This window comes from Salminus brasiliensis, chromosome 8, assembly GCF_030463535.1.
Source record: "Salminus brasiliensis chromosome 8, fSalBra1.hap2, whole genome shotgun sequence".
Classification (NCBI taxonomy): Eukaryota; Metazoa; Chordata; class Actinopteri; order Characiformes; family Bryconidae; genus Salminus; species Salminus brasiliensis.
This window is the reverse complement of record NC_132885.1, coordinates 21,500,411-21,527,828: the sequence shown is the minus strand read 5'-3', so window position 1 is coordinate 21,527,828 and position 27,418 is coordinate 21,500,411. Positions and strand designations below refer to the sequence as shown.

Below are 27,418 nucleotides of genomic sequence, written 5' to 3'. Positions count from 1 at the left end.
CATTCCAGCACACACACACACACACACACACACACACACACACACACACACACACACAAAAAAAAAATACACTCACACAGACATCTGAGCTCTGCATTCTGACCCTTTGTATTCAGTTTCAGAGATTTTTCTTCTTGTGGTATTGTTCAGCCCTGACCTCTAAGCCCTCAGGCAAACACCCTACAATACAACACCACTAATCAAAGACTCAAGACATACTGCTTAAGATGCTTGGGCAACTGGACACGGCCTCGGACATGACCTCTGTGAACAATAACTCTAAAATAGCAAACCAGTGTCTTCCACAATGATATACTGCAGCCATAGAGCTTGGCCTTTCTGCTATGCTGCTTCCTAAGACCTTTAGGAAGACTCTGAACTTACTGGAAAAACCTTTATAACAGCAATGTGAAAAGACATTCTCCAGGACTGTATTTCCAAAAATATCCAGACACTCATTCTAATTTTTGAATGAATTAGTGCTACTGAGGTGCACTCATTGCTGACACAGGCGTTCAATCGCAGATCTCTATAGAAAAGCATTGCCTAAAATGAGATGCTCTAGAGCAACTGCAAAGGAGCGTAAGCCCACTGACAAGTGTTAGCTAAAGGTGTGGAGTTGTGGAACTATGGAGTTGTGGAATAACCATTATCATTAGATACTAACTTACTTTGTCCTAATCATTCATTTTGTCCTTTTTTTTTTTTGTTACCAGACAAGAAGACCAGAAAAGTCATGAAGAGTGAAGGCAGAAAGCAGTCCCCTGTAGTAGAGTCTCATTCCTAGAAGAAAACTATAGTGCTTTTAAATGTTTTTAAATTAAAATTTAGCAACAAATTCATATAAAATCCAAACCTCTTATTTAGATGCAAAAGGAGAATACACATTTGTAATAAATAAGGCAAATCTAGGGCTCTGAGTGGTCCAGTGGGCCAGGCGCTGCCACCATGACCTGCAGATCACAGAGGACCTGGGTCATGCTGCCTGCCATCAGCAGCCTGAGCCAGAGAGAGCAAAACTGGTCTTGCTCTCTGCGGGTGGGTAGATGGATCCCTTACTCTCTCCTCACATCACTGCAGTGTACTGCAATGGCATAGGTATCTGCTAGCCGATGCATCAGTGCTGGGTTGCCCAGTGATGTTGCATCGAGAGCAGTACGAAAAGAGGTGGCTGGTTGAGCATGTCTCTGAGGAGAGATCAGTCCTCACCTTCCCAGAGTCAGGGGCATTACATGCAATAGAGGTAGAGTACTAATGAGTGGGTTGGTTAATTGACTATATATAATAAAATGTAAAAGTGAGTAAAATTAGTAAAATTGGGTTAAAAAAAAGCCTATTTCTAGTCTTTTGGCTCAATAATATCACAAAGTGCTTGGACCCCAGTGATTGTCACTTATATGCAATTTGAACATGGATGCTTCCATCTCATTGCGGTTAACATGGTCCACAGAAATCTATGCATTCTATCAATTTCAAAAGAAAGCTAAAAACTACCTGGTTGTCTAATGATGGTTGTCCAATGATGTTCACAAGTTAACCACCAAAACATGAATGTGTAAAGAAAGAAAATCTATTTCAAAACTCAAAGCACAAAACACTCTTTTCACATTGCAGTTCAGTTTAATTCTTACTGACCTTTAAAAAAAGTAATACTGTACTCGCCGACTCTGCGAGTAATGACGCGGGCTGCTGCTGTGCTATGTTTGGGGATGAGAAGAGAACCTCCGAGTTTTTTGACAAACTCCCTATCAATACCCTTGATAAAGAAATGTTGTGTATGAGCAGGAGTCCACAAACATTTGGACATGCAGTGTATGTTATTACAGAAACCTCACAACAAGCAAACTTTTTTTAAGTTTGAAGTTTAAGATCACCCTCAAGGACACTGGAAGAAGGAATGAGGAACCACTCCATCGCCATTTTGTCCTCCTGACACACTAGTGAGCACACACACAGTGAGCACATGTGCCGGGAGTGGTGGGCAGCCCTGGCTGTGGCACCCAGGGAGCAGTCAGGGGGTTAGGTGTCTTGCTCAAGGACAATTCAGTCGCATCCTATTGGAGCTGTCGACCCCCACAAGGTCACATCTCAACCTTCACTTCAAGCCACGGCTGCTCCCACATTGTTATGAACAGCTATCTCCAGAGTCCAAAGTGACCAAAAATAGCAGGTTGAGTCTCTTTAAGGACATGCTTGTGATCAACTACAGAAGTTTGAGGAACTGCTACCGTTGCCTGCTGTCCATGCAACCAAAATCAAGGGAATGCAAGTCCATTTCTTCAGACTAAACCAATAGTGGAGCCCCACTGCTTACCTAAACCTTATAAAGCTGTTGAGATGAAGATTTGCTTTCAAATATATATCTTGGATGCAGATACGTGAATGCAAGTCTCTCATGCAAGCAATACACCTTTCAGAACGCAAATCGCACTCCATCAAGTAAGCCTACACCAAGCAAGCAAAGAACTTTCACTGAGATTTCTATATTTGCAGCTCATTTGGGACACAGCCAGTGTTAATGTCTAAAAATGCCCTGGCAGTGGGCAGAGGCGTGCTGCAGGGATCTGTGGGACAGATTAAGGTTTCCCCATACGGGAAGTAGGGACCACAGGCATAATGCCTCCATTCCCTCTGGCCTGCGGCTGCCCATCGGCCCCACATCAAATCTGGGCTGACCTTACCAGTGTACACGAGCAGATCGGTGTGTGAAGACACAACAAAGACAGGAAGGAAGAGGCTGCAAGCAGTCTGTGTTCTATAAAATTAATAGAGTGGGTCTATCTAAGGAGGAGCTGTGCCTGGAATGCTGACCAGTGAAGCCGCAGTGACGCTATGGATGCTGCACTTAGGCAGATGTGGCCAAATGATCGCAAACATAGGGGGGGATATAAGAAGGATACACAAAAAGGCTTGCGCACATAAAAGTAAACTTTTTCATCAGCCTCACTGCTGTTTTTGTCACTGATCATAAACTAAATATTATAGAGAACACTGTATACATTAATAATAAAAAGACTTGAAGAACTTCTTACCTGCTCAAAGCCATTCTTCTGAAATTTCTCAAAGCCAAAGACATCCAGGATGCCAATCTCAAGTGCGGGGTCCCTGTAGACACACACATGAACAGATACATCTCTAAATAAACGGGAGGAACAATAACAACATTGTCATAGATGTATAATAAGCCAAACACAATAAGCAATATTTCATGATACACTGCTTATGTCTCCTAGTTCATCCTCTGCTTGCTACCTTCTCATCAAAGTGGCAGCTCCCGTGCCCTCATTGATCAATAATAAGCATGCTTATGTGCTCGTCAATGGCCATTAGGCTTATCCAAATGCAGCTGACACTAAAGCGCTGACCGGCACAAAAACCTGGAAAACCTGCTGGCTTTGCCCACTTATTGATCCTGCATTAGAAAGTGAGGGGGGGGGGTGGCGGTGGCCGGAGTCTACAAGGCCCTTGTGTGAATAAATGCACGGTACTGCGCAGACGTTTTAGGCACCTCAGCACATTATATGAACCATTTACCTCAGAAATGAGACTGTGTGAGCTTGTAAAAACACCAGGTCACATTAGAACAGTTGCAAGAAACCATGCATAGAGTTAAAAGTGACAAGAATTCCTCATGTTTAATTGAATTTTCACAGGTGGCTAAAACGCTTGAACAGTACTATATGTGTGTGTGTGGGGGACTAGGAAAGAATGACATATTAGATTTCATGCAAGAGGAGAAATAAAGCTTTTATGGCTATTAACATTCAATAATAGTGTCTGATGACGTCAACATAAAAGCCATGAATAGGGACTGTGCACCTGTCTTTTGAATATACACAGGGCTGGCAGATAGTAACCCCAGAGAACTGTATATCCATATACATGTGTTTTTACAATACACTCCGTGTGTGAGTATGTGTGTGTCTAAACACATACTTGGAGTTCCACAAAATTATTTTGTGGCTTTCAGATGCTGCATGTCAAGCTCAATGACAGTGCAGAGGTTTGGGAATGACAAGGCCAGAAGTCCATTAACCAGCAGATAAACCTTTGGCTGTGCGCTAGAAGCCCCAAAGCGCATTCTTTGAACTAATACGCAACTTTATTTTCATCCCTATTATTGATGTTATTAAACAAGGCTTTTGGGAAGGACTTGCTGGCAGTGCCCTGTTTGCACATGAGGAATTGCAAAAGGTTAGGCCCTTAAATCTGTAGAGGTAGCTAATGCCACAGAGTTGTTATTGTAATATGAGGGAAACGGCATGTACGGTAATGGAATGTGGTGCTGTGGTAAACAGCAGCAACGAGGAAAAAGGACCAGAGCGGTCACGTAATCATAAAAGCTCTTCACCTATGACTCACCGTCTATCTCCTTCTTGCATGTTTTCTCTATCTGTTCTTCTTCATTTAGCAGCTGTTCCCATCGCTACTGATCCACTTCTCTAGTACAACAGTTGCTCATTTAAAGGAGTGAATCAGTTCCAATGATATTTCAAAACTTCTGCATAATAAAAGTATTAGGATGTAAACAGAGTCATTGGGCGTGGTTAAAATGAGCTGTACTGTTCTGAAGAAACCTCTAAAGTCAGACGATTTCACAACAGTGGTGATAAAATAGAATGAAGAAATGAAGAATACGTTGCCTGATTGGTCCAACGTTATTTGACGACAGTTTCAGGAAAGTTTTGGCCTAAAAAATATTTTCTAAAAGGTATTTGTGGTGGAGAGTCATATGCAGGGAATTTTGAGATAAAGTAGTATGTAGGCTTATGTAGGTTCACTGGTGGTTTTAGACCAGAGGAGGGACACAAACGGCCTGATAAAGGTTCATAAACTGCAGAATAAAATTCATTTAAATTCATGTCCAACAGTGGCTGTTTAATTTATTTCTGCAGTTTGTTCACTCTCAGCAGAAATTCACTTTTCCTAAACCACTCTGACCCTGACCTTATAGGTGAGAACAGGGAGGGAGCCATCATAATCGTTCTATCTGCTGGTGAGAGGGACAACAGAGAGTCAAACTCAGAAGCAGAACCAATCCGAATTTCCATTTTAGAAAGGGTAGGGGCAATCAAGAGTAGTGGTGCGTCACCAACTCATTTAATATTAGTTGGCGACGTCTCATGGTGACTAGGAACGGATTAGGATGCACCACCCATTAATCGCCAAAGTTTAATAATAACAGTGTGGAATAGAGTTTGCAGCAACATCACTCTGGTGTGTGAGTGGTGAGCAGAGTTTTATTAGTGTGAGGCATGGGAGTCGCATATGGACACGGAACACAAGCTTGAAAAGGGGAAATCTTTAAGTAAGGCAACCTCAGAACGATGGAGTGAAAAAATTTATAAATAAAAAGGAGCACAAGAGAGACGCATCAATCCACTCAACCACTACATCCCAAACAGACCAGGTCAAAATAAAAGTCACTAATACACATAAACAGACCGTGTTAAAATAAAAGTCACTAACACAAACAAAAAAACTGACCATTTCCAAACAAAATAATACTAATACTAATACACTAATAGAAACATAGCGATTGTGTTTAGTTTAGTTATATCTCATTGCTGCTACTTTGCTTGGTTTTACATTTTAACGGATAAAAGATACTGCCGTTTTATTGATCAGGAAAGTTAATTAAAGCAGTGAATTTTTAATAAGTTATTCATGTTTATTGTCTTCATTGTTAGTTAGCAAATGAATAACACAAACTCAAGCTAAATGTAAAGCCTGACAGCTACCTGAGAGTTGTTTGGTAATTGAGTGATTCATAATGTCAACAGTCGATTATTTGTTTCGGTGGCGGACACATTATTCAACTATTAAAACAGCCCTAACCGAGAGTCAAACTCAGAAGCACATTCAACCAAAAGATCCATTTAATGGAGGGGTGGAACTTCATGTTTTTTATTGGTTATCCAATAAAAACTGGTCCAGCCCCCTTGACACTGGACTGCGTGTAAAGCAGCCCCTTATCGTAAATGAGTTTTAGCGGCACTAAATGAAATGGCCATATTTGTGTTGTAGACATCCCAACTCCTGGTTCTCCACACCACCACTGTAAAGAAGTGCAACTCAATAAGATTCTCTGCAATTCACCATTTCACATCAAAACTCACTCTGAATGACTTTGCTTTTAGATCTTAACAAATGAATTATGCAGAAATGCTGAACAACTAAAGGTATTTCCCCCTTAAACCCGCAAACACAAACACTATCAAACCTACCCAAGGCTCTCGTCTTGTCCTTGCAGATAAAAGTTGATGTTGTTTACTAGGTAGCTGAAGAGTCTTCCGTACAGAGCTTTGGCCAGGAGGTCTCTGTGGTGGTTGGACATCTCCACTGTGTGGCGCCGCGTGATGACATCGCCTGGATTAAAGCATAAAAGACGAGTTTGATCAGCCACTTAAACAGCACGCTTGTTTACAATGATGCCCAAAGGGAAAGTTAGAAAATTAGCAATGGTGGTTTGACACATTTGCAGCCACTGTAATAACAGTGAGGATGGGCTGGATGGTAGCTCTGCAATAAGAGAGAGGTGAGCCAGCAGCCGGAAGGTCGCAGGTTCACTTGTCCTAGCTGGCGTTGCTGTGCTGGCATCAAACACGCAGTGAAAAGACGATGCCCCTTGTAAGCGAATCAATAAAGTGAAACCTATTTTAATGCTGTGACATTGTGAGGCAGCTCTAATGAACCTCTAACATGTATGACGGTAACAAAGACAAACCGTGTCATGTGACTATAACTGAGTCACCACATTTGCTATGGCATTCAGGGCCTGTCATAGTGTGTAAGCTCACGTATACACACAGCCACCAGTCTACTGCCAAACAGAGCAGTGTGACAAATGCACTGCTGTTACGCCACGAATCCTAACACATGAGTTCATGAGTGTGTTCTTCAGCCTGCACTGTCTGTGTTGTGCAAATTGGGAAGGCATTTTTTTTCCAAATCCAGTTGACTGTGCCAAATTGAAGGCCACTAGTCATTAGGGTAGTCTATTTGGGAGTTTGCCTCAGGCGTAATCCATTGATGACTTTCTGAACAGACTGGGCCCAGGCAAGTGCTGCTACAGTTTCTCAATGAATGAATGAATGAGTGCTTCAGTCTTGAGATCCTGAGAAATACTGAAAATACACACAGGCTAAAAAGCAGAGCTTTGCTATAAAGGGAAACCAGACAATACAGCCAAAAATGAACAGCACCCATGCCCCACTACTGTACAATGTGTAATACTGGTTGTGAATGCCGGTGCCTGATTCCAGAAGATGAGGGTCCAGCATTGTTGACTGGAGTACTGGGCTATATAGCATGGCTTGCCTATAGAAAGCACGCTAGCAAACTAACCTCATTCTGAACGTCTTGCTGAACCACTCTAAACTTTCGCCTGAAGATCATCTCACTGTTGGGGTAGAGGGGGTGAAGGCACTTACAAAATTTGCAGGTGAACCTGATGGGCACTCTGTGACCTGAAACTCATTCTACTTGGGAATACTCATGGGACCTAAATGAGGTTACTTCATGGAAGACATCACCTGCTGTAGATGATCTGCAGTTCATAAATAGCTTAATATTCACATTATGTCAAAAACGGCATAACGGGACAGCAATGATATAATAGTGATGCATCGACATACTACTGCTACTAAGTTAGATAACTTAAGCCAAAGTTCATAACTGTACAACAGCAATGTGCTTTAGGCTTAAGTTATCTGGCAAGAGCAATGTTACTAGCGATTCAGGTCTTTTTAGTGGATCAGATATCTGCTTTTTATGCCCGATCCAGTTCTGACCCTTAGTTTTGTTGTAGCAGAGCGCCCTCTGGCATCTTCTAGGCACTGTTAACAGACAGGATTCTCAGCCTCAACCTCTTAGAAGGTAACAAAACAGTTTAAGAGTCTGCAGCACGGAACAATTTCAGAGTGGAACATGAAAACTTATATCAGTGTTTCCTGTGCTTTGACTGCATTTAAATCTCTCTCTGGGTTTGTCTATTTTCTACCATTTTTATCCATACCGGCAAAACCAGCCAGTTTGGTTGTAGCCTACTTGTGCAACAACAAAGATATTCTATTCCATTACATCCGTTTGGGAATATAATGGATATATTTATTCTTGTATTACGACTGTCGAAAAAATTAAACTATTATAAAAGCGCTCCATTCTACCAGTGGGAGAACCGCACTTCTTCCTTTGGTTCTAAACCAGGTATGTACGGCGCGTTCAGAAAAGAGAGGAGGTGGCTAATGCACAAGAGCTATAGAAAAGCAAATCTTGCCTCATTCAGTCTTGGCCTGGGCTCACTTATAAAAGAGATTATTCATCTCAGTGCGACCACCCTGGTTAAATATATTTGATTTGATTGTAATGTTTTAAAGGAACTTGTAGCTGAATGGAAGAGACAGAGTCAGATTGGGTTATAAGACATTAAACACACCATAAAGTTTAAAACAGTCATTTAAAATTGCTACCAAAGAAAATACATTCTCATTATAGAAACTGTTCACTATAAACACAGTGATTTTACTGGTGTTAACTAGCGTAAATTAACAGGACGCCTTACATAAGTTGGGAGGCTGTATTATTTATTATTATTTATTTATTTATTTACACAAAGATTGAATCGGAATCGGGAGACATTTAGATAACACCCCACAGGTCCAATGGCAATATGTGCTCTTAAACTGCATAAATAATTTTTAATAATTTTCTTTATTCTATATTTAACCCTTTTTGCTGGAAAATATAGAAAATCAACCAGTCATTTGAGCAGGGCTGTCCAAACGATAATACTTTGCTACTACAAAACACATATGCCGTAACAGGGTGCCGATATTGACTGACATTGGGAATGGTTGCCTTGCATTTCAGTGTAAGCCTTCTTTTTTTCCACTGGTTATAATTGGGTGCCTGCTACCTAGTCTACTGTTTCTCCCCATTGATCCCTGCCCCCATTGCAAGTCATACCTTTGAAATACTGCACATCAGAAGTGAGAGCAGAGCTCAGGTCCTCCGGGCTCAACTGCAGCATGCCTGCCACTACAAGCACACAGAAAAAGAGAGACTTCCTTATCCACAGAGATCAGCATATCACATCTACCTGAAGCTGTAAACAAGTTCATTTGCAAAAGGAAAAAAAAACTCATGTGTTGTGTATTTGGAACAGTCAGCAGTGAGCAGACCCAAACATCAGGTCCCAGTGTTACGCTTAGTGTCCCTCATGACCTGCTCTGCTCCCTGCCATGGAACAGCAGACAGCAGCTACTCTGCCTTAATGCAGTGTGGGTGTCTGTGTGTGTGTGTTTGTGTGTGTGTGTGTGTGTATTAGGGCGTGTTTTTGTGCGTAGGCTCATGGGGACCACTTTGCACATCTGTGACATCAGAACCAGTTCACTCATGTATTGTTAATAATGGCCACATTGTGTGAGTGTGTGTGAGAGAGTCAGAGAGAGAGAGAGAGAGAGAGAGAGTGTGAGCGTGTTGACGTCACTTGTTTACCATGGCTCGGGTCCGTACTGTAGTAGCTAAGTGTTGCATTATGTAAGGTCGAGGGCAAGCCGAGCTGTTCTGCTTCAGCGCTCAGCAGGACTTAAGAAAACAGGTGACTGTGTGTATGTGTGTGTGTGTGTGTGCTTGAGAGCAGGAACGAGTAATTAACAAAACAGTGTAATTATGTGAAAGTGTGTGTGTGTGTGTGTGTGAGTGTGAGAGAGATGGAGACTTTTCCATTGCGTACTGAGTGATCTGCTATTAATCCACAGCAGAACTGATGTAAACAGGCCGGGGTGGTGGGTGTGTGACACCATTCTAACTGTGTAGTCTCTCTCTGCCTCTCTTTTTCATTCTCTCTAGGCCTTTAAGATGAGCTTGGTGTAGCTCGCCCCCTGCTGGCCCTATAGCGCAGCTGAACCGACCTCTGTCCAGCAGCTGCAGGTCAGAGACCAGCGCAGTCTCTGCGTCCGTCAGGGCCGTGAAGCGCAGGTCCCCCAGGTGTAGCAGTGCAGAGAGAACCACAAAGACGTTCTCCACCTCCTAGAGGAAACACACAAACCGAGAAGTTGGTCCAGCATTTCTAGGGCAAACTGTCCTGATTTTGTGTTATTTTTTAGAGGGCTAGGACTAAGCTCAGGCTGAAGCTTAAAACGTTTTTTTCAGTTTTGACATAATATTGAATCTGGCAGTTGTTCTTGACATCCAGTCAAAATTCCAGTGTGAATGGACCAATAGAAATGCTCCAAAATGATTTGGAATAAAATCTTTTTACACTGACTTTTAATGAAAATTAGGAGGGTTACATAATGATAATCATACATCATAAACTTCGATAAATGGCTGTGTAAGCTTAACCCTTCCTAAAGCACTCCCCTTGGCAGGCCAGTATTTACAGCTAGCATCCAATACCTAATTCATCTGACTGGTCCTTCACTGAAGCAAACCAGGACCCATATTTACCAAGCCTCTCTGAGTATACGTGCTGATCAAGAATCAGGGTCGGATTCATCTCTTATTTACTATGACTTTACTGACAGAAACAGATCTGAGAGCAGCTTCCAAACAAACCTGTTCAAATGGCATACATGTAAATGTATGTGTGTGTGTGTGTGTGTGTGTGTGTGTGTGTGTGTGTTTGTGTCTATGTATGAGCTCTGCAAAGGCCTGAAAGTGAAGCCTTAACCTGACCCATTCCCACAAGTTTGAGACCCACACACACACAGTTCTGCCTGGTACTGATCAAACTGAACCTGAACCAGATACCCAGAACGCAGCTACTGACTACAAAGTTGGGAGAGAGACACAAAGTGGGCCTGTGAGAGAGTGCCCATGAGAAAGAGTGTAAAAGAAAATAAATCTACTAACTAAAAAACAAACAAACAAACAAAAAAACACTGCTTTAAACCATATCCTGATGCTGTATGTGAAAAACAGGCCCAAACTCTGCCCGAAACCTGGTTTCTGTCAGGCCCTGTTGGGCTCCGGTCAGGTAACAAAGCTTAAGAGTGTGTGTGTGTGTGTGTGTGTGTGACACAGAGACTGGGTTACACACTGAGTCTTTATGAAAGGGCTCAGTAGACTCTGTTTACAGGCTAAAGAGGATTTAAAGATGAAGTGGGCACAACAACGGATTGTTGATTTCAGAGAGATGTGCAAGAGTATGGAAGAGAGAGAAACAGGTGAGAGGATAGAGGACGAAAGAGAAAATATGACACAGAGAGGTAAAAGTGGACATGCCTGCATGCATCTACCTGCAAACCTGTGTGTGTGTGTGAGAGAGAGATTCATCATTGAGGATCGTGTTGCAGTGATGAGATGAGGGAACAATCCCTCTTTAATGAAGCAGATTTAGAGAGGTTCCTGGTAGGATTAGCACACTTTGTCTGGCTGGGGATCAGGTGTGTGTGCATGTTAGAGTGTGTGTGTGTGAGTGTGTGTATGTGTGTGAATTTCATCCAGGGTGACCCAGGAAAACGTTTTGAACACAAGGTGTGAGAACGCCGTGTCCCCTGATATCATAAACACTTCTATTATAAAAGCACACCAGTCCCCTGTGTTCCTGACGCATGTGTGTTTCTCATTTTCTTCCAGTGGTGTGCCCAAGTGTGTGTATGTGTGTGTGTGTGTGTGTGTGTGTGTGTGTGTGTGTGTGTGTGTGTGTGTGTGAACTCTAAAAGACCCTTTCTGAAAGTCTCTATCTACAGCACGCTATCTCTGAGCAGACTCTTTACAGCAGGACAGAATTAGTACCATGTAAAACTGAGTCTCTTCTGTCCATTTGCTCCATTGAACAAAGCACAAGATGTATTTGGACAGGTTTTTTTTGTTTGTATTTGTTTATATTTTGCCTCTGTGCACATCCTCAGTAGATCTGAAATGAAGCTAATAAAAGTAAACCTTCAGTTTTAAATTTAAAGAAGTTTAATAGCAGTTAGGAATTACAGTCATTCTGTACAGTGCCTCTATTTTCACAGGCTTAAAAGTAATTGGACCAACTAACAATTATAAACAGAATGACAGCTGGAAATCTGGAAAGTCTGGAATCCATGGACATCATCAACTCCTGAGTTTCTTTGCCAGGCCGTAATTTTAGGCCTCCCGCTAATCTGAACCCTAGCCCTAACCATAGCCTTAGCCTTAACCCTAACCCCAATCTTAACCCAAGCCCTATCCATAAACCTACTTCTAACATTAACCCTAGTCCTGGCACTACTCCTAGCTCTACTTCTAACACTATGACTAGCCTTAACGCTAGGCCCAACCCTAATCATAACCCAACCCCTAGCCCCACTACTAGCTTTACTCCTAATCCTTACCCTAGACCTACTGCTATCTTTACTCCTAATCCCAACCCTACCCTAACCATAACCCTAGCCCCACTACTAGCTTTACTCCTAATCCTAACCATAGCCTAACCATAACCCTAGGCCTACTACTAGCTTTACTCCTAATCCCAACCCTACCCTAACCATAACCCTAGCCCTACTACTAGCTTTACTCCTAATCCTAACCATAGTCTAACCATAACCCTAGGCCTACTACTAGCTTTACTCCTAATCCCAACCCAACCATAACCCTAACCCTAGCCCTACTACTATCTTTACTCCTAATCCCAGCCCTACCCTAACCATAACCCTAGGCCTACTACTAGCTTTATTCCTAATCCTAATCCTACCCCAACCATAGCCCTAAACCCTTACCCTAAGCCCTAGCCCTAGCTTCCATTCCAAATCAAAGAAAACCTGTTGTGCATGTCTAAAGGAGATGTTAGTGGATAGTTATGGATAGGCCATTGTTCTGAGGGGAGTAGGCTACTGAATGCAGGGTGTACACACTCAAACATAAGGGTGCTCCAAATGATGATACTACTTTCTGTTCCGTAAAGAACTATGATTGTAGAGATCAGTGAGGGTGAACCTCTTAATTAGTAAAGAGCTTGAACTGAAGGTTACTTAGACCTTTGAACACTTCTTCACGCTCTCACACATCTTTATTACAAACACGGTTCTTAATGGAACCAGTAGTGGTTCTTCTATGGTGTCATTTGAAGCACCTTTATGCTGAAGAGTGTAGACCATGCACATCATGCCAGCAGTGTTTCTTTGGAGATGAGCGTTCTCCGTTTGGAACAGGACCAAAGACGTCACTGACCCAGCAAAGACTGCATTTTTCACACCTCTGGCATGACGCAGCACCTTCTGACATTAAGCATTAGCCAAATGTGACTGTTCCCTTTTAATAACTCACCTTTCCAGTAAACATTCTCCTCTAGAAGCCTCCAGGAGACTGACTTCTCCTTCAGCATCTCACTAGGCTCCAGTGAACCCTCCCCTCTCTCGCCCTGCTACTCCTCCTCTCTCTTTCAACATACTTTACGGAATTCCCCAACAGACCGTGTTAATTATACTGCTACAATGTGTGGCGGTCAAGGCTGATTTCAAGCGCGGACACGCACACAGCTTCACGCGCATTCTGAGTGGGGTTGTTGTGGCGGCAAAGTAAAAGCCACTCTGAGGTTTGTGTGTTATTAGCTGGTAAGTCATCAGTCTGCAGACATACGGTAATGAGCTTCAGAGAGTGGCATTATTGTGCTCTTACCGTAAACTCCTGCTGCCAACGCCCAAGGCCATACACCTCTCTCTCTCACACACTCACACAAACCCTCTGTGCTAGAGGCTCAAAAACACACACATTTCCTTTACTCACTGTAGACGGTTGCGTATTAACGTCTGCACAAGGTTAACAGACTAATAAGTTTATACAGCAGCAATATAAATATACAGAAAATCTGATGTACAAATTAGTTTCCCCAGGTGTGTGTGTGTGTGTGTGTGTGAGTCTGACAGCAGCAACAGCAGAAACATATTAACTGTATATCAGACAGTGTTTGTTGGCACTGACCACCGCCTCACTGTCTCTCACATGTCCCTTAAGCACACACAATCCAATAAGACACAAGAAACAATTTGTCCTCAGTGTGTGTCTGTGTATGTACACAGCATGTACAAATGTTTGTGGACATCCCTTCTAATGAATGCATTCAGCTACTTTAAGTTGCACCTGATGCAGATGTGCAAATGTACACACAGCTAGTCCCTGTAGAGAAGTACTGCTAATAGAATAGGACTCATGATGACCTATTGGCACCATGCCTAATGCCAAGCATAAAGCCCTCCTTAGCATTGAGCTGTGGAGCAGTGGAACTGTGTTCTCTGGAATGATGATGGTGCTCCATCCAGTACTTTTGAGATGAGGTGGGGAGTTGGGAATGAGGTGGGGTGGTGATTATCCAATACCTGACCTCACTACTGCTCTTGTCACTGAATGCAATCAAATTCCTTACATCAATGGTCCAAAATCTAGAAGAAAGCCTTTTCTGGAGAGTAGAGATAGCTACCCCCAGCAGGATAGACTATTTTAATGCCTATGAAGGAACACATTTGTCCATTAAGTGTATGTTTTGGTTAAAGAGCATGTGTGTGTGTGTGTGTGTGTGTATGTAATGAAAAGAATGTTCATACTGTACCAGTTTGTTGAAGCCAAGTGCACGCAGGGCTTGTTTCAGGGATGCAATCTTCTCTCTGCTCTGCGTGCAGGCTGTGCCTACTGCAGCAGCTTCACCAGGTGCCCCTGAGGTCAGGTACCTATACACACACACACACACACACACACAAACATCTATTTGCACAGTGCTTTAAGGAATGTGTTAATCTGGAAATCCAGGTTGAAATCCCAGTGGTTTACAAACTGGGCCTCAAAGATTGGAGGATGCACGAGGACCATTTTGAGAACCACTGACCTAAAGAACAAGCTGAACATTTTAATTATTAATTTTCTAAGTGAAAATAAGAACACTCACATTTCCGTGTACAATGACTGTTAACATGCTTAATTTACCATACTGGAAAATATGCACATCTACAACAGATGTGGCACTTCTGATATGCTTTCTTTAATATTTTACAATATATTAAATTCATCATCATGAAACCATTTGCCTTTAGCTTTGTGGCATGATGGATTATCATGCTGGAAGTAACCATTAGATGGGTAATGTGGTCATGAAGGGATGAACATGGTCAGCACCAATCCTTAAATAGGCTGTGGCATTCCAGCGTGTGCCGCAGAAGAAATCGAGATTAATCAAACCACTTTGCCTGTAACTGTTTAAGTAGATTGTTACTATTTTACTTCAGTTAATTTGTTTTATTTCTTTTTATTTGGTTTCATTAGCATTATTCATGTTTATATTTTTATTTATTTTAACTTTATTTGCATTTATCACTTTTTATAATTACTGTTATTTTAGTTTGTTTAACTTCATATTAGTTGTATCCTTGTCTGATCCTAAATCTTTGTTTTAAAGTTTTATCATTTTCCTGGTTGTTCTAAATTGTTACGTAGACCTATTTACTATTATTTTTATGTATTTTTTCCTAATTTGTTTTTACCCATATCATGTTAAATAAGTTTAATTCAAGGCATGATATATTATGCAGTGCCCACAATGGCAGCTGTTACATATAAAAATAAATAAATAAACAAATAAAGTAAAAACAAATCAGTAACAGTTTTGTTTTATTAATTCCTGCTTTGTTTTATATTCATTTAATTTTTTTTCTTACTTATTAAATCTTTATTTAAATCTCAAAATCTCTTTTTCATAGTAGGTAAATATTGCTTTTATTTTCTCTTTCAATCTCTGTTTATTGTAAATGCTTGGCTACACTGTAAATGAGGGTCATCCTCAATGTACGTCCAAGTGTAAATAGAAGTATCTTTGAATTTTTAGTCTATTCATGAGTAAATAGCGAAGTACTTTCATAAGTCGCTCTGGAGAAGCGCGTCTGCTAAATGCCTTCAATGTAAAATGTTAATTTTTCTAAAGGCTGATGTGAACATTAACTGAAGCTGCTGGCCTGTATCTGCATGCTTTTCTGCACCGCACTGCAGCCACCCGATTGGCTGATTAGATAATTGCATTATTAGTAGGTGTGCAGGTCTTCTTAACAGAGTGCTCAGCGAGTGTTCTTCTGTCAAATCAACAAAACATGTAGTTCAGAGTAGCTGAACCTGCTTCTTCACAGCATGTAACTCTTATACACTGAACCCAGGTCAACCCTCCTTCCATAATGGCAAAATGAGGACAGATGCAATCTACGCAACTGCTCTGAAGATGACATAAACAGTCAGCTTTTCAGACCAATATCACACCTAGCTGAGGCCTCGAGAGGATTTTCAGTTAAATAAGTGGAACAGTGAACTTGTATTCCACCACCAGGCTTAATCTGTGGCTAGATTAACCACCCCATCATGCACAAAACATGCCAGTTTGAACAAAAGTACACCCACACACTCACGCTCACACACACGCTACAGCCTGTGACCTGCTTCTGTGATTTTTGCACAATCATGTTGTGAATGCAAAATTTATAAGCAGCACATGGGACAGCAGGTCACAGAGAGGGAGGGCTGAATTTTTAACGAACGCACTGGCACTGACCCCTACAGATGATTTCCAGACCTAATGTGAGCTGTGTGCATATATGTGTGTGTGTGTGTGTGTGTGTGTGTGTGTGAGATGCTTAACGTACTTTAACTGGTGAATCTGCCAGGGCACTAAGACTAAGTCACTTCTGCTAATTGGAATCAAAAGAGGTGGTAAAATAGCTGGTAAATCCCATCAGAGGGTCTGAAAGTGCTATTTAACCGTTTTTATGTACGAGTATCAGTGTGTCTCACTATGTGTGTGTGTGTGTGTGTTTACCTGTGGGATAGGACATTGTTGAGGTACAGGTTGCTCTTCTCTTCAGCTGAAAGGCCCTCAGCCATCAGGTAGAAGATGTTGAAATTCTGCTGATACTGGGGCATGCTGACGAGCCTGCCCTTTTCCAGCATGTAGGTGTACACACGGGCTGTCCATACATGCACACACACACAGACACACACAGAGACCAAAATTGAGAACCACCAAAAAAAACTGTGCAAATTTATATAATTTATTATAATAAGAATCAGTCCATTCAAATAACTACAGCACTCCCACAAACTGTCAGCATATCTTCCCTGCAGGATCACACACTCATAACTCATTACACCATTTAAAAAGGGAACAGTCCATAGCAGACTGCCATAGAGATGTGTTAGTAAAGTTATGAGCTGAGGGACCTGAGGAACTGACGGTTTGAAAAAGGACTGCTGAACAATAAATGGAGCACTGGCGCCCTCTGCAGGGAAATCGCTTGCCTCCACCTAAATAAAACTACCACATCAGACTAAACCACAGCTCTTCAGCTGCAGTCCTGGTAAGCCTGAGTTTCTTATAGTTTAGCTACCTTCCTGCTGAAACACACCTACTAAACCGGACATTGAACAAATGCCCTCATCCAGGCGTGTTTAAGCAGGGAACTCACCAAACTGTGCTTGAAACTGAAGAACCCTGAAGTAGGCATTCAGAGTCATTCAACGTGACCATTTGAGTTAACAACATTCACCATCAGACCCCTAATAAATCTCCTAATAAATGTTTTTCAAGCCTATTGATCCTCATCGACAGAGCTTATGATTTTTTTTTACTGCAATAGGAAAATAGGATTTAGGAGCACAGCCTTTTCTCATCTCCCTAAAGACAACTTTAAATGGAAGTCAATGTAAAAGAAGAGTTTATTCCAATTAATTTAGAGCATTTCTATTGGTCTGTTGATCCAGAATTATTTACACAGTGTACAGAACAGCTGCAGGGATCAAATGCAGAAACCCTAAAACTGACAAAAATGGAGATACATGATTTTCATTGGCCAGCAGCGAAATCTAAGTTAACATTGAACCTTTGTCAGATTTGAATGCCTGTCTGCTTCCTCATAAGCAATAATTTCTTAATTAATATACCATTAAAAAATCATTTGAAGAACAATTTAACTGTGAAACAGGACAGGTGGATGATGAAAAGCAGGCATAAATATGAATAAACACAGGGTCAGACGCTACTCCACAGTTAACCAGTCAGGCGCCATTTAGTGGTGGATATAGGTCACTGCACTTGAACAGCACTAAAGATCACAAAAAAACAAGAATTCTGTATTTTGAACACCATGACCCAACGTACTGCGCTTAAAATGACCAAGGACATGAATTAATAACATGCCTTTTTGATTTCAGGCTGACTTTAAGTCTTCAGAGGAGCTTGCTTCAAAAGCTTAGGTAAATTTAGCTTCTATTCAACAACGTGCTGCTTTCACCATTGTTGAGTCAGCCAAGCTTAGTAGGTCTAAGCATGACAACAGAGAACAGTTCACAACCTGACATACTCCCTCCTCCCCCCTCACATTACCCTCACAAGTTCATAAAAAAAAAAACAATAAAAAAAAAAAATTATTATATATATATATGTCACTGGCAAAAAAATAACAATATATATATATATATATATAAACAAATAGAGAAAGGGAAACTTTGGTTAATATGACAACTATGGATGCCAAAAAAAACCAAACAAACCTTCACACCAAATGCGATTCGTCAGAAGGCAATAATACAATATTGTTATTTTTTTGCCAGCGACATGCATTCTCTCCAACAAATCACAGCTCTCCATGTGCCGTTGGCATGGTAACAGCCAGCCATGACTATTGACAACTACAACTTTTAATTGAACTCACTGTGTATCCTCCTCACCTGTGGAGCTGCGTCTAAAAGAACAGTTCAAACACAGTCCAAACTCTCATTAACGTGGAGCCGACCTGTGTGTAGTAGCTCTCCTGAAGTTTAACCTGCGATAAAACCCTTCATTCTTTATCCACTCTTCCAAAAAGCAGCATGCAGACTGCATAATCTGTCTGATCTCACCGGAGTCACTGAAATTCAGCAGTCGGTTAGATAACCCTCCTTTTAACATGCTGTCACGATTTAATGAATTTTGTATTTGTTTTTTTAAGTAGTGCATGGTGTGGGGAGTATGATGTGATTTATGGCAGTGTCGATAGTCTCTTCTCAGAAAGAGTAAACTGTGCAGGTCTTTAGAGACTCAGCTCCACAGCATCAAATCTCGTTTCACAGCTGATTCAGTCCTCCAGAACACATTCTGCTCGTCTGTGCTTTTTAAATTTGTGACCTGAACAACTCGCCAAACTGGCAGAAAAAACGGATCACATCGGGGTAGAAATTATGTGCTAATATTTCACATTTTTTTGCCAATCATTTCAACGTAACAGCCATTCAACACAGTGGAATAACATTATTACATTCCACTAGATCCGAAGCATCTGTTCTTTAAAACTGCACCAAACACAGACCTCTGAGCAGAGTCCTCCTCTTTTCACAGTACTGCAGAGAGAGCAGCTTCATAAAGCGGCTTGCGTTACTGTTCATTGGCGTCTTGGCGTGACCAAAAGCCTCTAGGATTGCATTCACCTGAAAAACAAACAGGCAGACAAACAGATTAAATAATTAAATATGGAAATTCCCATAAAATATATTGTGTTCTTGGATTATGCTGCAAAACTGAAGGGTCGTTCTACATTCTATATCTACGTTCTATATCTTAAACTGTTCTTCAGGGCCTCACAAATAATCCTCAGAATCGTTTTAAGAACCGCCGGTCTACAGAATGCATCTAAGGTACATTTAACAAGTGCAACCTTGCATTTGTTCGGATGCTGTTAAACGCTCCACCACCAGGTGGCGTGGTGACACCAGTTCCAGCAGCACAGACCTGGGTGTGTGTGCGCACTGACCTAAATGTGGAGCTTGTGACTTCATCTGATGCAACATATACATTGTGCTTAGCGTTCTTAGCTCATACCCCCTGCTACATGCCCCACAGGCTACTAGCCCTCCACCCTCGACTCCCCTGCTGAACACTCAAAGCAATCCATACTCCCTTGACTTAAAGAACTGCTTCAAACATTATCCTTCTTAGAAAAGACCTGGAGCGACTGAAAGTGCAGACTGAATGTGTATGCTGAAGAGATACTGAAACCTCAGGTAGAGGGATGAAGCGCATTCCAAACATGAATGAAGTGTATTCGACCTGGTGGTTCTGCACAGCACTTGAACAACACACTCGAAGCGCAAGACTGTTTTCTAGTTTCTAAATGGATCCCTTAAACCCCCGATGTTCAGTTTTTAATCCTAATGCATAAACGATGTGAATATTGTTAAAGTTTGTAAATGTTTAGAATAGCATATCTTGTGGAGTTCCACAAGGTTCTATTTTAGGTCCTATGAAACTGATGTTAAAAATGACAGCAATGTAGTTATGAGTGTGAAGAACTGAGGTGTGGGCTACAGTGGGCTGAGTGTAAGGGGTGAAACTTGATCAACTTTTTTTTTTAATTACCATGGTTACTTCTTTGCATTCTCTGTATCAGTCTACAGTGAGAATGCAGTTGAACGGAATAAAGTGAACTACAATCTCAGCCTCAGAGGGATGGAGGTACTCACATGCTTCATGCGTGGCTCCAGGGCGAAATCTTTGGGGCAGGAACGTGCAGCCAGGTGCTTCAGGATGTGCTTGCAGGCCTCCGACTTTCCAGAGCCACTCTCCCCACTGAAATACAAGCATTAGTAATTACTATCCTATGAGAAAATCTGATATGACATATACAACAGTGTATACAGGTCTACATCTAAGCTAGTCTACATCGCAGAAAAGATCATAGCAAGTGAAATCATTTTCAATCCTGTCTAAATAGGTAATATTTCTTATTTTGAGATTATTATAAGAATATTATGAGATTATTAGTTACGTTTCTTTTCTTATTTCAGCAATTTTAACTACTTAACTACTAAGTGTCTTTCATTAAATGTTGCTTAATTAAAGAATAACCCATCTATATTTCTTTGAAATAAGCAACATCATTTGCCAATGGAATAAGACACTTAAGTTACAATTACTTAAAACAAGCAAAAATATGTAAAAATAAGTTAAACTATATTATATTAATTTTATATATTTTATAATATTAATTTTTTTTAAAGCCTTCCAGGACTTTCAGGACTTCCAGGGCATGGTCAATGGTCCAGTAAACTCTGGCCCAGTCTTGCCATCACCCTGGGGGAATGTTATTTGCTTACTCTGTATATTTACACCTGGTTCTGATGAAGTTCTTCTTGATCTTGAATCCAGCAAGACTCCAATACATTGTATCTGCATGGGCTATCATTAGCACATAAATGCATAGAAACACACAATCTTGGCCAAGTGTGTCTCGTCTAATTCCCTCTGGCTAAAAGAAAGATCTGTCTCTCATCGTTCACTGTGCAGGCAAACAGTGTTTGATGATGAGGCAGGCTGCAGAGCTGCATCCGTGCTGCTGTGTTATCAACTGAGGCAGGAGCTTCCTTGCCTGGAGCAAAGCGCAGTCCCAGACTACTGTTGCCCTACGGCTCTGTACATGAGAAGGTGAGAGACCTACATTTGACCTGTCCTGTGGATCCTCTCTGTTCTGGCTGGGCATGTGGGTGTGGACCCTCCAGGCCCTGTCTGGCTCGTCTCCTTCTGGGGTTCAGTCACACTACAGCGTTCACTACGACTGCAACAACTATAGCTTTACATGTTGTACATAGTGTATTAGTAGAGGTGTAGGTGTCATCATTGCAATACTACTGAGGAGCCCTATGTGCAGATGTTGTTGGAAGCTGACATACACTCATAATTGAGGGGGGTTGATCCTAAAATTAAGACGGGCTGAAAATGTAATTATTTATTAACTGTTTATATGTTTGGAAGGAAGGTGTATACAGTGGGGAGAACAAGTATTTGATACACTGCTGATTTTTCAGGTTTTTCCACTTGCAAAGCATGTAGAAGACTGTAATTTTTATCATAGGTACTCTTCAACTGTGAGTGATGGAATCTAAAACAAAAATCCAGAAAAATACATTGTATGATTTTTAAATAATTAATTTCCATTTTATTGTGGGAAATAAGTATTTGATACACCAGAAAAAGAAACTTAATATTTGGTACAGAAACCTTTGTTTGCAATTACAGAGATGAGACATTTCCTGTAGTTCTTGACAAGGTTTGCACACACTGCAGCAGGGATTTTGGTCCACTCCTCCATACAGATCTCCTCCAGAGCCTTCAGGTTTCGTGGCTGTCACTGGGCCACACGGACTTTAAGCTCCCTCCAAAGATTTTCTATTGGATTCAGGTCTGGAGACTGGCTAGGCCACTCCAGGACCTTAAGATGTTTCCTACGGAGCCACTCTTTAGTTGCCCTGGCTGTGTGTTTTGGGTCGTTATCATGCTGGAAGACCCAGCCACGACCCATCTTCAGTGCTCTTACTGAGGGAAGGAGGTTGTTGGCCAAAATCTCACGATACATGGCCCCATCCATCCTTCCCACAATACGGTGCAGTCGTCCTGTCCCCTTTGCAGAAAAGCATTCCCAAAGAATGATGTTTCCACCGCCATGCTTCACGGTTGGGATGGTGTTCTTGGGGTTGTACTCATCATTCTTCTTCCTCCAAACATGACGAGTGGCGTTTAAACCAAAAAGTTCTATTTTTGTCTCATCAGACCACATGACCTTCTCCCATTCCTCCTCTGGATCATTCAGATGGTCATTTGCAAACTTCAGACGGGCTTTGACATGCGTTGGCTTGAGGAAGGGCACCTTGCGTGCACTGCAGGATTTTAATCCTTGACGGCGTAGAGTGTTACTGATTGTTTTCTTTGAGACTGTGGTCCCAGCTCTATTCAGGTCATTGACCAGGTCCTGCCGTGTAATTCTGGGCTCATTCCTCACCTTCCTCAAGATCATTGATGCTCCACGAGGTGAGATCTTGCATGGCGCCCCAGACCGAGGGAGATTATCCGTTATTTTGCATTTCTTCCATTTTCTAATAATTGCACCAACAGTTGTTGCCTTCTCACCAAGCTGCTTGCCTATTGTCCTGTAGCCCATCCCAGCCTTGTGCAGGTCTACAATTTTATCCCTGATGTCCTTACAAAGCTCTCTGGTCTTGGGCATTGTGGAGATGCTGGAGTCTGACTGATTGAGTGTGTGGACAGGTGTCTTTTATACAGGTAACGAGTTCAAACAGGTGCAGTTAATACAGGTAATGAGTGGAGAACAGGAGGGCTTCTTAAAGAAGAAGTAACATGTCTGTGAGAGCCAAAATTCTTACTGGTTGATAGATGATCAAATACTTATTTCCCACAATAAAATGGAAATTAATTATTTAAAAATCATACAATGTATTTTTCTGGATTTTTGTTTTAGATTCCATCACTCACAGTTGAAGAGTACCTATGATAAAAATTACAGTCTTCTACATGCTTTGCAAGTGGGAAAACCTGAAAAATCAGCAGTGTATCAAATACTTGTTCTCCCCACTGTATGTTTGGAGGAGTAAAAGTGAGACATTCAAGCCCAAGAACACTAACAACTGTTAAACATGGTGGTGGTAGCAACAGATCCCGCTATGAACGTCTGAATGCTTTCAAACATTTCTGACCATAATGATGACTTATATGACCAGTAGAACATCTAGCTACCTCCTGCACCTCAGTGCCTCATCTCACTGACAGCAACTTTTTGTTTTTGGTTCATTTTTCAGGTCTCTATGGGTAATGGCACATCAAAGTGATCTGCCGTTACTGCGGCCGTATGGGTGACACAAAAAGAACATAAGCCTGCTGTTGTTAAATGTGCTCAGCCTCACTTTGATGTGAACTCCAAAAATGAGGCCTATTGGGGGACCTTGCACTCGTTAGACATGTATAGTATGATATGCTTAGCTAACAAATAACTCCTAAAAGGTTTAATACAATTCTTGCTAGGTGCAGTGCGTATTGAAACCCCCTTCCTTTGTACTGTAAGTAGCAGACAATCTCATTAAAAGGCAAACGTATCAATCAACACATACTTCAATATTATATACAACATATTATATTTAACATATTGTCGCAGTCCAATTAAAAACATGCATCTCCAAAATGGAAATGTTTATACATAAAATGTTCATTAATAAAATAAATAAAATTAAAGTAAAAAAAAAATATTCCAAGTATTTTTATTGATCTGTTCATCCAGAATTATCCACACATTATACAGAGCATCAACAGGGTGTTCAAGCCATGAAGAAAACTAAAAATAGACAAAAATGGAGATCCGTATTTTTAATTAGACAGCAGCAATATACACTATATGGTCAAAAGTGTTGGGACACCTACACATTACCTACAGGAGTTTTTAAATAACATCCTATTCTACATCCAGGCGCATTATTATAGCGTTTGTCCCTCCTTTGCAGCTCTAACAGCTTCCACTCTTCTGGTAAGGCTTTCTACAAGATTTTGGAAACACTGCTGTCTGTGGAAACACTGATGCTGGACGAGAGGGCCTGGCTCACAATCTCTGTTCTAGTTCTAGTTCATCCCAGAGGTGTTCAAAAAGTAAAAATGGAGGTTTTTGCGCAACTATCTGCAAATCAAGTTTATTAAAAACACTAGATCGAAACACTGAGGCTAACTTTACGAACGACAGTGTGTGTACCCTTTCTGAAGGTTTAACACACACAGGAACAGATCAGTCTACACAGAATCCAGTTATTCTTACCACCACATTGTGTTAGTATTATGAACTTGAATATACTCATCACAGGTGACTGATGAGAAAAAGGGAGAGAGCGAGACATCCTACTTTTCATTTTCTAAAAGATGAAGGCTTGAACCTTTTTCCTTCTCCCTCATTTGTCATTTGTTTTTAGAAAATATTTCAAGGCTGTGTTTGAACTCAAGGGCACAATGCATTTTAGAGGTGTGTGTGTGTGTGTGTACCTCTAAAGTGCACTCAGCCATTTTTGTTTCAGCCTGTAATCGCTGGTGTGCGGCAACATTGGTCCCCTCTCACCTGAAAGGCAGGAATAGTGTGCAGGGGAGTGTGTGTGTGTGTATATCTGCATGATGGATGGCCTAGGCAGTGTGGGCATTAAAGTGGTTGCCAGAACTTCTCTACCTCAGCAGAATGTGGCCAGCAGTGGCAGCAGAGTAACCTCAAACTGCAAATACGGATTTAATTGCAATCAGCTCTGGCTTGGGCCCACAAAGGGACAAAGAGCAGGAAGTAATGGCAGCCCTGCAGCCATTAATCTCTCTGTAAGCGTTTAACAGGTCTGGATTTACATTCTGTCCACAGGACATTAATCTCTGTGTTAAACACGGTCATACACACATTTGCAGGACAACACAATGCACATCCCACCCTAAACCCCAAACACACAACTCACTACACGAGTCACTACTAAGGAACAGTCTGTATTAATAATGCACTTTATGTCCAAATGACTGTGGACATCTTTTTATCTGGCATGGTAGAAAAGGACCTATTTCATGATTTTTCCTTACTTTTTTTTTTAAACATAGCAGCCTGTTCAGTCTACAGCAACTTAGCCCCGCCCATTCATGCAGAAGTTATAAGAAGTGTATTACCTTTGCCACAGAACAGGCATTTAGACTAGAGATTTTTTACATATATGAGCCTTAAAGGCACAGCTACAAAAACACCCTGTTTAATACTAAGGGATAATAAGGGGAGCCCTTGAGTGTCGCAGTCATCTAAGCATTGGCCCGATCAGGAGGTCCCTGGACGTCCCAGAAAGCATTTGCGAGCAAATGACCTCGTTGTCTCTAGGTTGGTAGGATGGTCTCTTCACACAGCACAATACTAGCCAGTGCGGCCATCTGATGCACGTCTGCGGACGCTAATATAACAGAACTAGAGGTTTAGTGTTCTCCTCCAACTCATCCCAAAGATATTGGATGGAGCTCCATCACTCCAGAGAGCACAAATTCACTGCTCCACAGTGTGCCATTGTATTAGCAATGCTTTTCTACGGAGATTATGGAGACAAGCTGTGTGTGCACACCTGACTGCCTGTGTCAGCAACGAGTGCACCTTAAAGTAGTGCTACTAATTAAAAGGGGTGTCTGTATACTTCTGGACATACAATGGAGCAATTAAGCTTTACAAATCAGATATGCTGATTATTATGAGTGCGCCTTATTAACCTCAGCGCCACTCTAACGGTTCCCAATTAACACTCTTTTATTCACTTTTGAATGCAAGAGCCACTTAGGCTGTGTGACCGGCTCTCTGTTCGCACATCTGAACGAAGAGTGCATGTAAACACTGCGCGCATTTGTTCCGCAACACTGGCTGTGTTATACCTGATGATGAAGCACTGTGGCCGTCGTTCCTGCAGCATCATGTGATAGGCTCGCTCAGCTGAGGAGAAGATGTGAGGAGGGAGAGAGGAGCAGAGCCGGCCACTGGAGCTCAGATATAGCTGACTGACCTGAGAAAGAGAGAAAGAGAGAGATACAGAAAGAGAGAGAGAGAGAGAGAGAGCAGAGAGAGATAGAGAGAGAGAAAGAGGGGGGGAGAGGGGGACAGTAATTAGGATGCATTACACATTTACATAACGTTCCTAATCCCCCGTGAGCAGTGCTGTCAGGTGGTGTAACTTCAGCCTTTGCACAACCCTGGCTGCAAGCGTATCACACCTGTGAGTGTGTAACTCAACTGCAGGAAACACTCTGCTGAACAGGCACCTGCTGGGTGTGAGTGGGTGGTGATGGGGTGTTTGATGATATGTGATGCTTAGGGATAAAAGGAACTAAGACAAGAACAGACAAAGCTAAAGAGTGACAATATGTGGAGTAAAGACAGAGTGATCCATCCAAAAATGGGACAATTATACAAGTCAGTGTTGCAGTTTTCTGTCTAAACCAACACATCCTTTCTGTTCAGTGTGTGTGTGTGCGCGTTAGAGAGAGGGAGACAGAGAGAGAGAGAGAGAGAGAGAGAGAGAGAGAGAGAGAAAGAGAGAGAGGGTGAGTACAGAGGCAAAGCTACATTTTAGCCCCATTTGGGGAGAACAGGAAACTAATGCTGAGACCTCATTACTCGCATTCATGGAGACTCAGCATGCATGCACACATGCACACACACACTCTGACTGAGACACAGAGGACACCGGAAGGACAAAGAGATGGCCAAAAACAGGAAGAAAGAAGGCTAGAGAGAGAGAATTAGCCCTTGGAAACGAGTAGACTAAATAAAATAAAGTTTTCTTACAGTAGTTTTCTTACATCTGATCAAACAGGAAAACAAGTTGAGGGAAAGTCACTGATTGTCAAGACAACCATATTCACCATTTGTGCTGGACACAGATGGAATCTGGCCTCCGCCTTAGCTCATGCAGTGAACACACACACATACACACTATTGATCAAACACACACAGTGACTGTGAGCACACATGCCCGAAGCTGGGAGCAGGGAGGGTAAAGGGCCTTGCTCAAGGGCTCAACAGTAGCAGCTTGACCAGCTCAGGCCACAACCCACAACCCTGTCATCAGTGGCTCTAACCACTAACCTAACTTACCCTAGTGCCTTTAAAGATCACGGTTTCAA

The 27,418-nt window shown here is 41.8% G+C and overlaps 1 protein-coding gene across 4 annotated transcripts in view; it reads right to left on the bottom strand.

Annotated features, from left to right (window-relative positions):
• The window catches only part of myo16 (myosin XVI), a 183,516-nt gene that overhangs the window by 57,228 nt on the left and 98,870 nt on the right, over positions 1-27,418 (bottom strand). For all 4 annotated transcript variants that reach the window (XM_072686093.1, XM_072686092.1, XM_072686091.1 and 1 more), the window contains exons 13-21: positions 26,171-26,298; positions 20,434-20,539; positions 19,284-19,401; positions 16,760-16,907; positions 14,519-14,636; positions 9,915-10,032; positions 8,968-9,039; positions 6,228-6,369; positions 3,033-3,105 (exon numbers count right to left, since the gene is read on the bottom strand). In XM_072686093.1, coding sequence (XP_072542194.1) covers positions 3,033-3,105; positions 6,228-6,369; positions 8,968-9,039; positions 9,915-10,032; positions 14,519-14,636; positions 16,760-16,907; positions 19,284-19,401; positions 20,434-20,539; positions 26,171-26,298 — 1,023 coding nt within the window. The remainder of the gene's footprint in view (positions 1-3,032; positions 3,106-6,227; positions 6,370-8,967; positions 9,040-9,914; positions 10,033-14,518; positions 14,637-16,759; positions 16,908-19,283; positions 19,402-20,433; positions 20,540-26,170; positions 26,299-27,418) is intronic.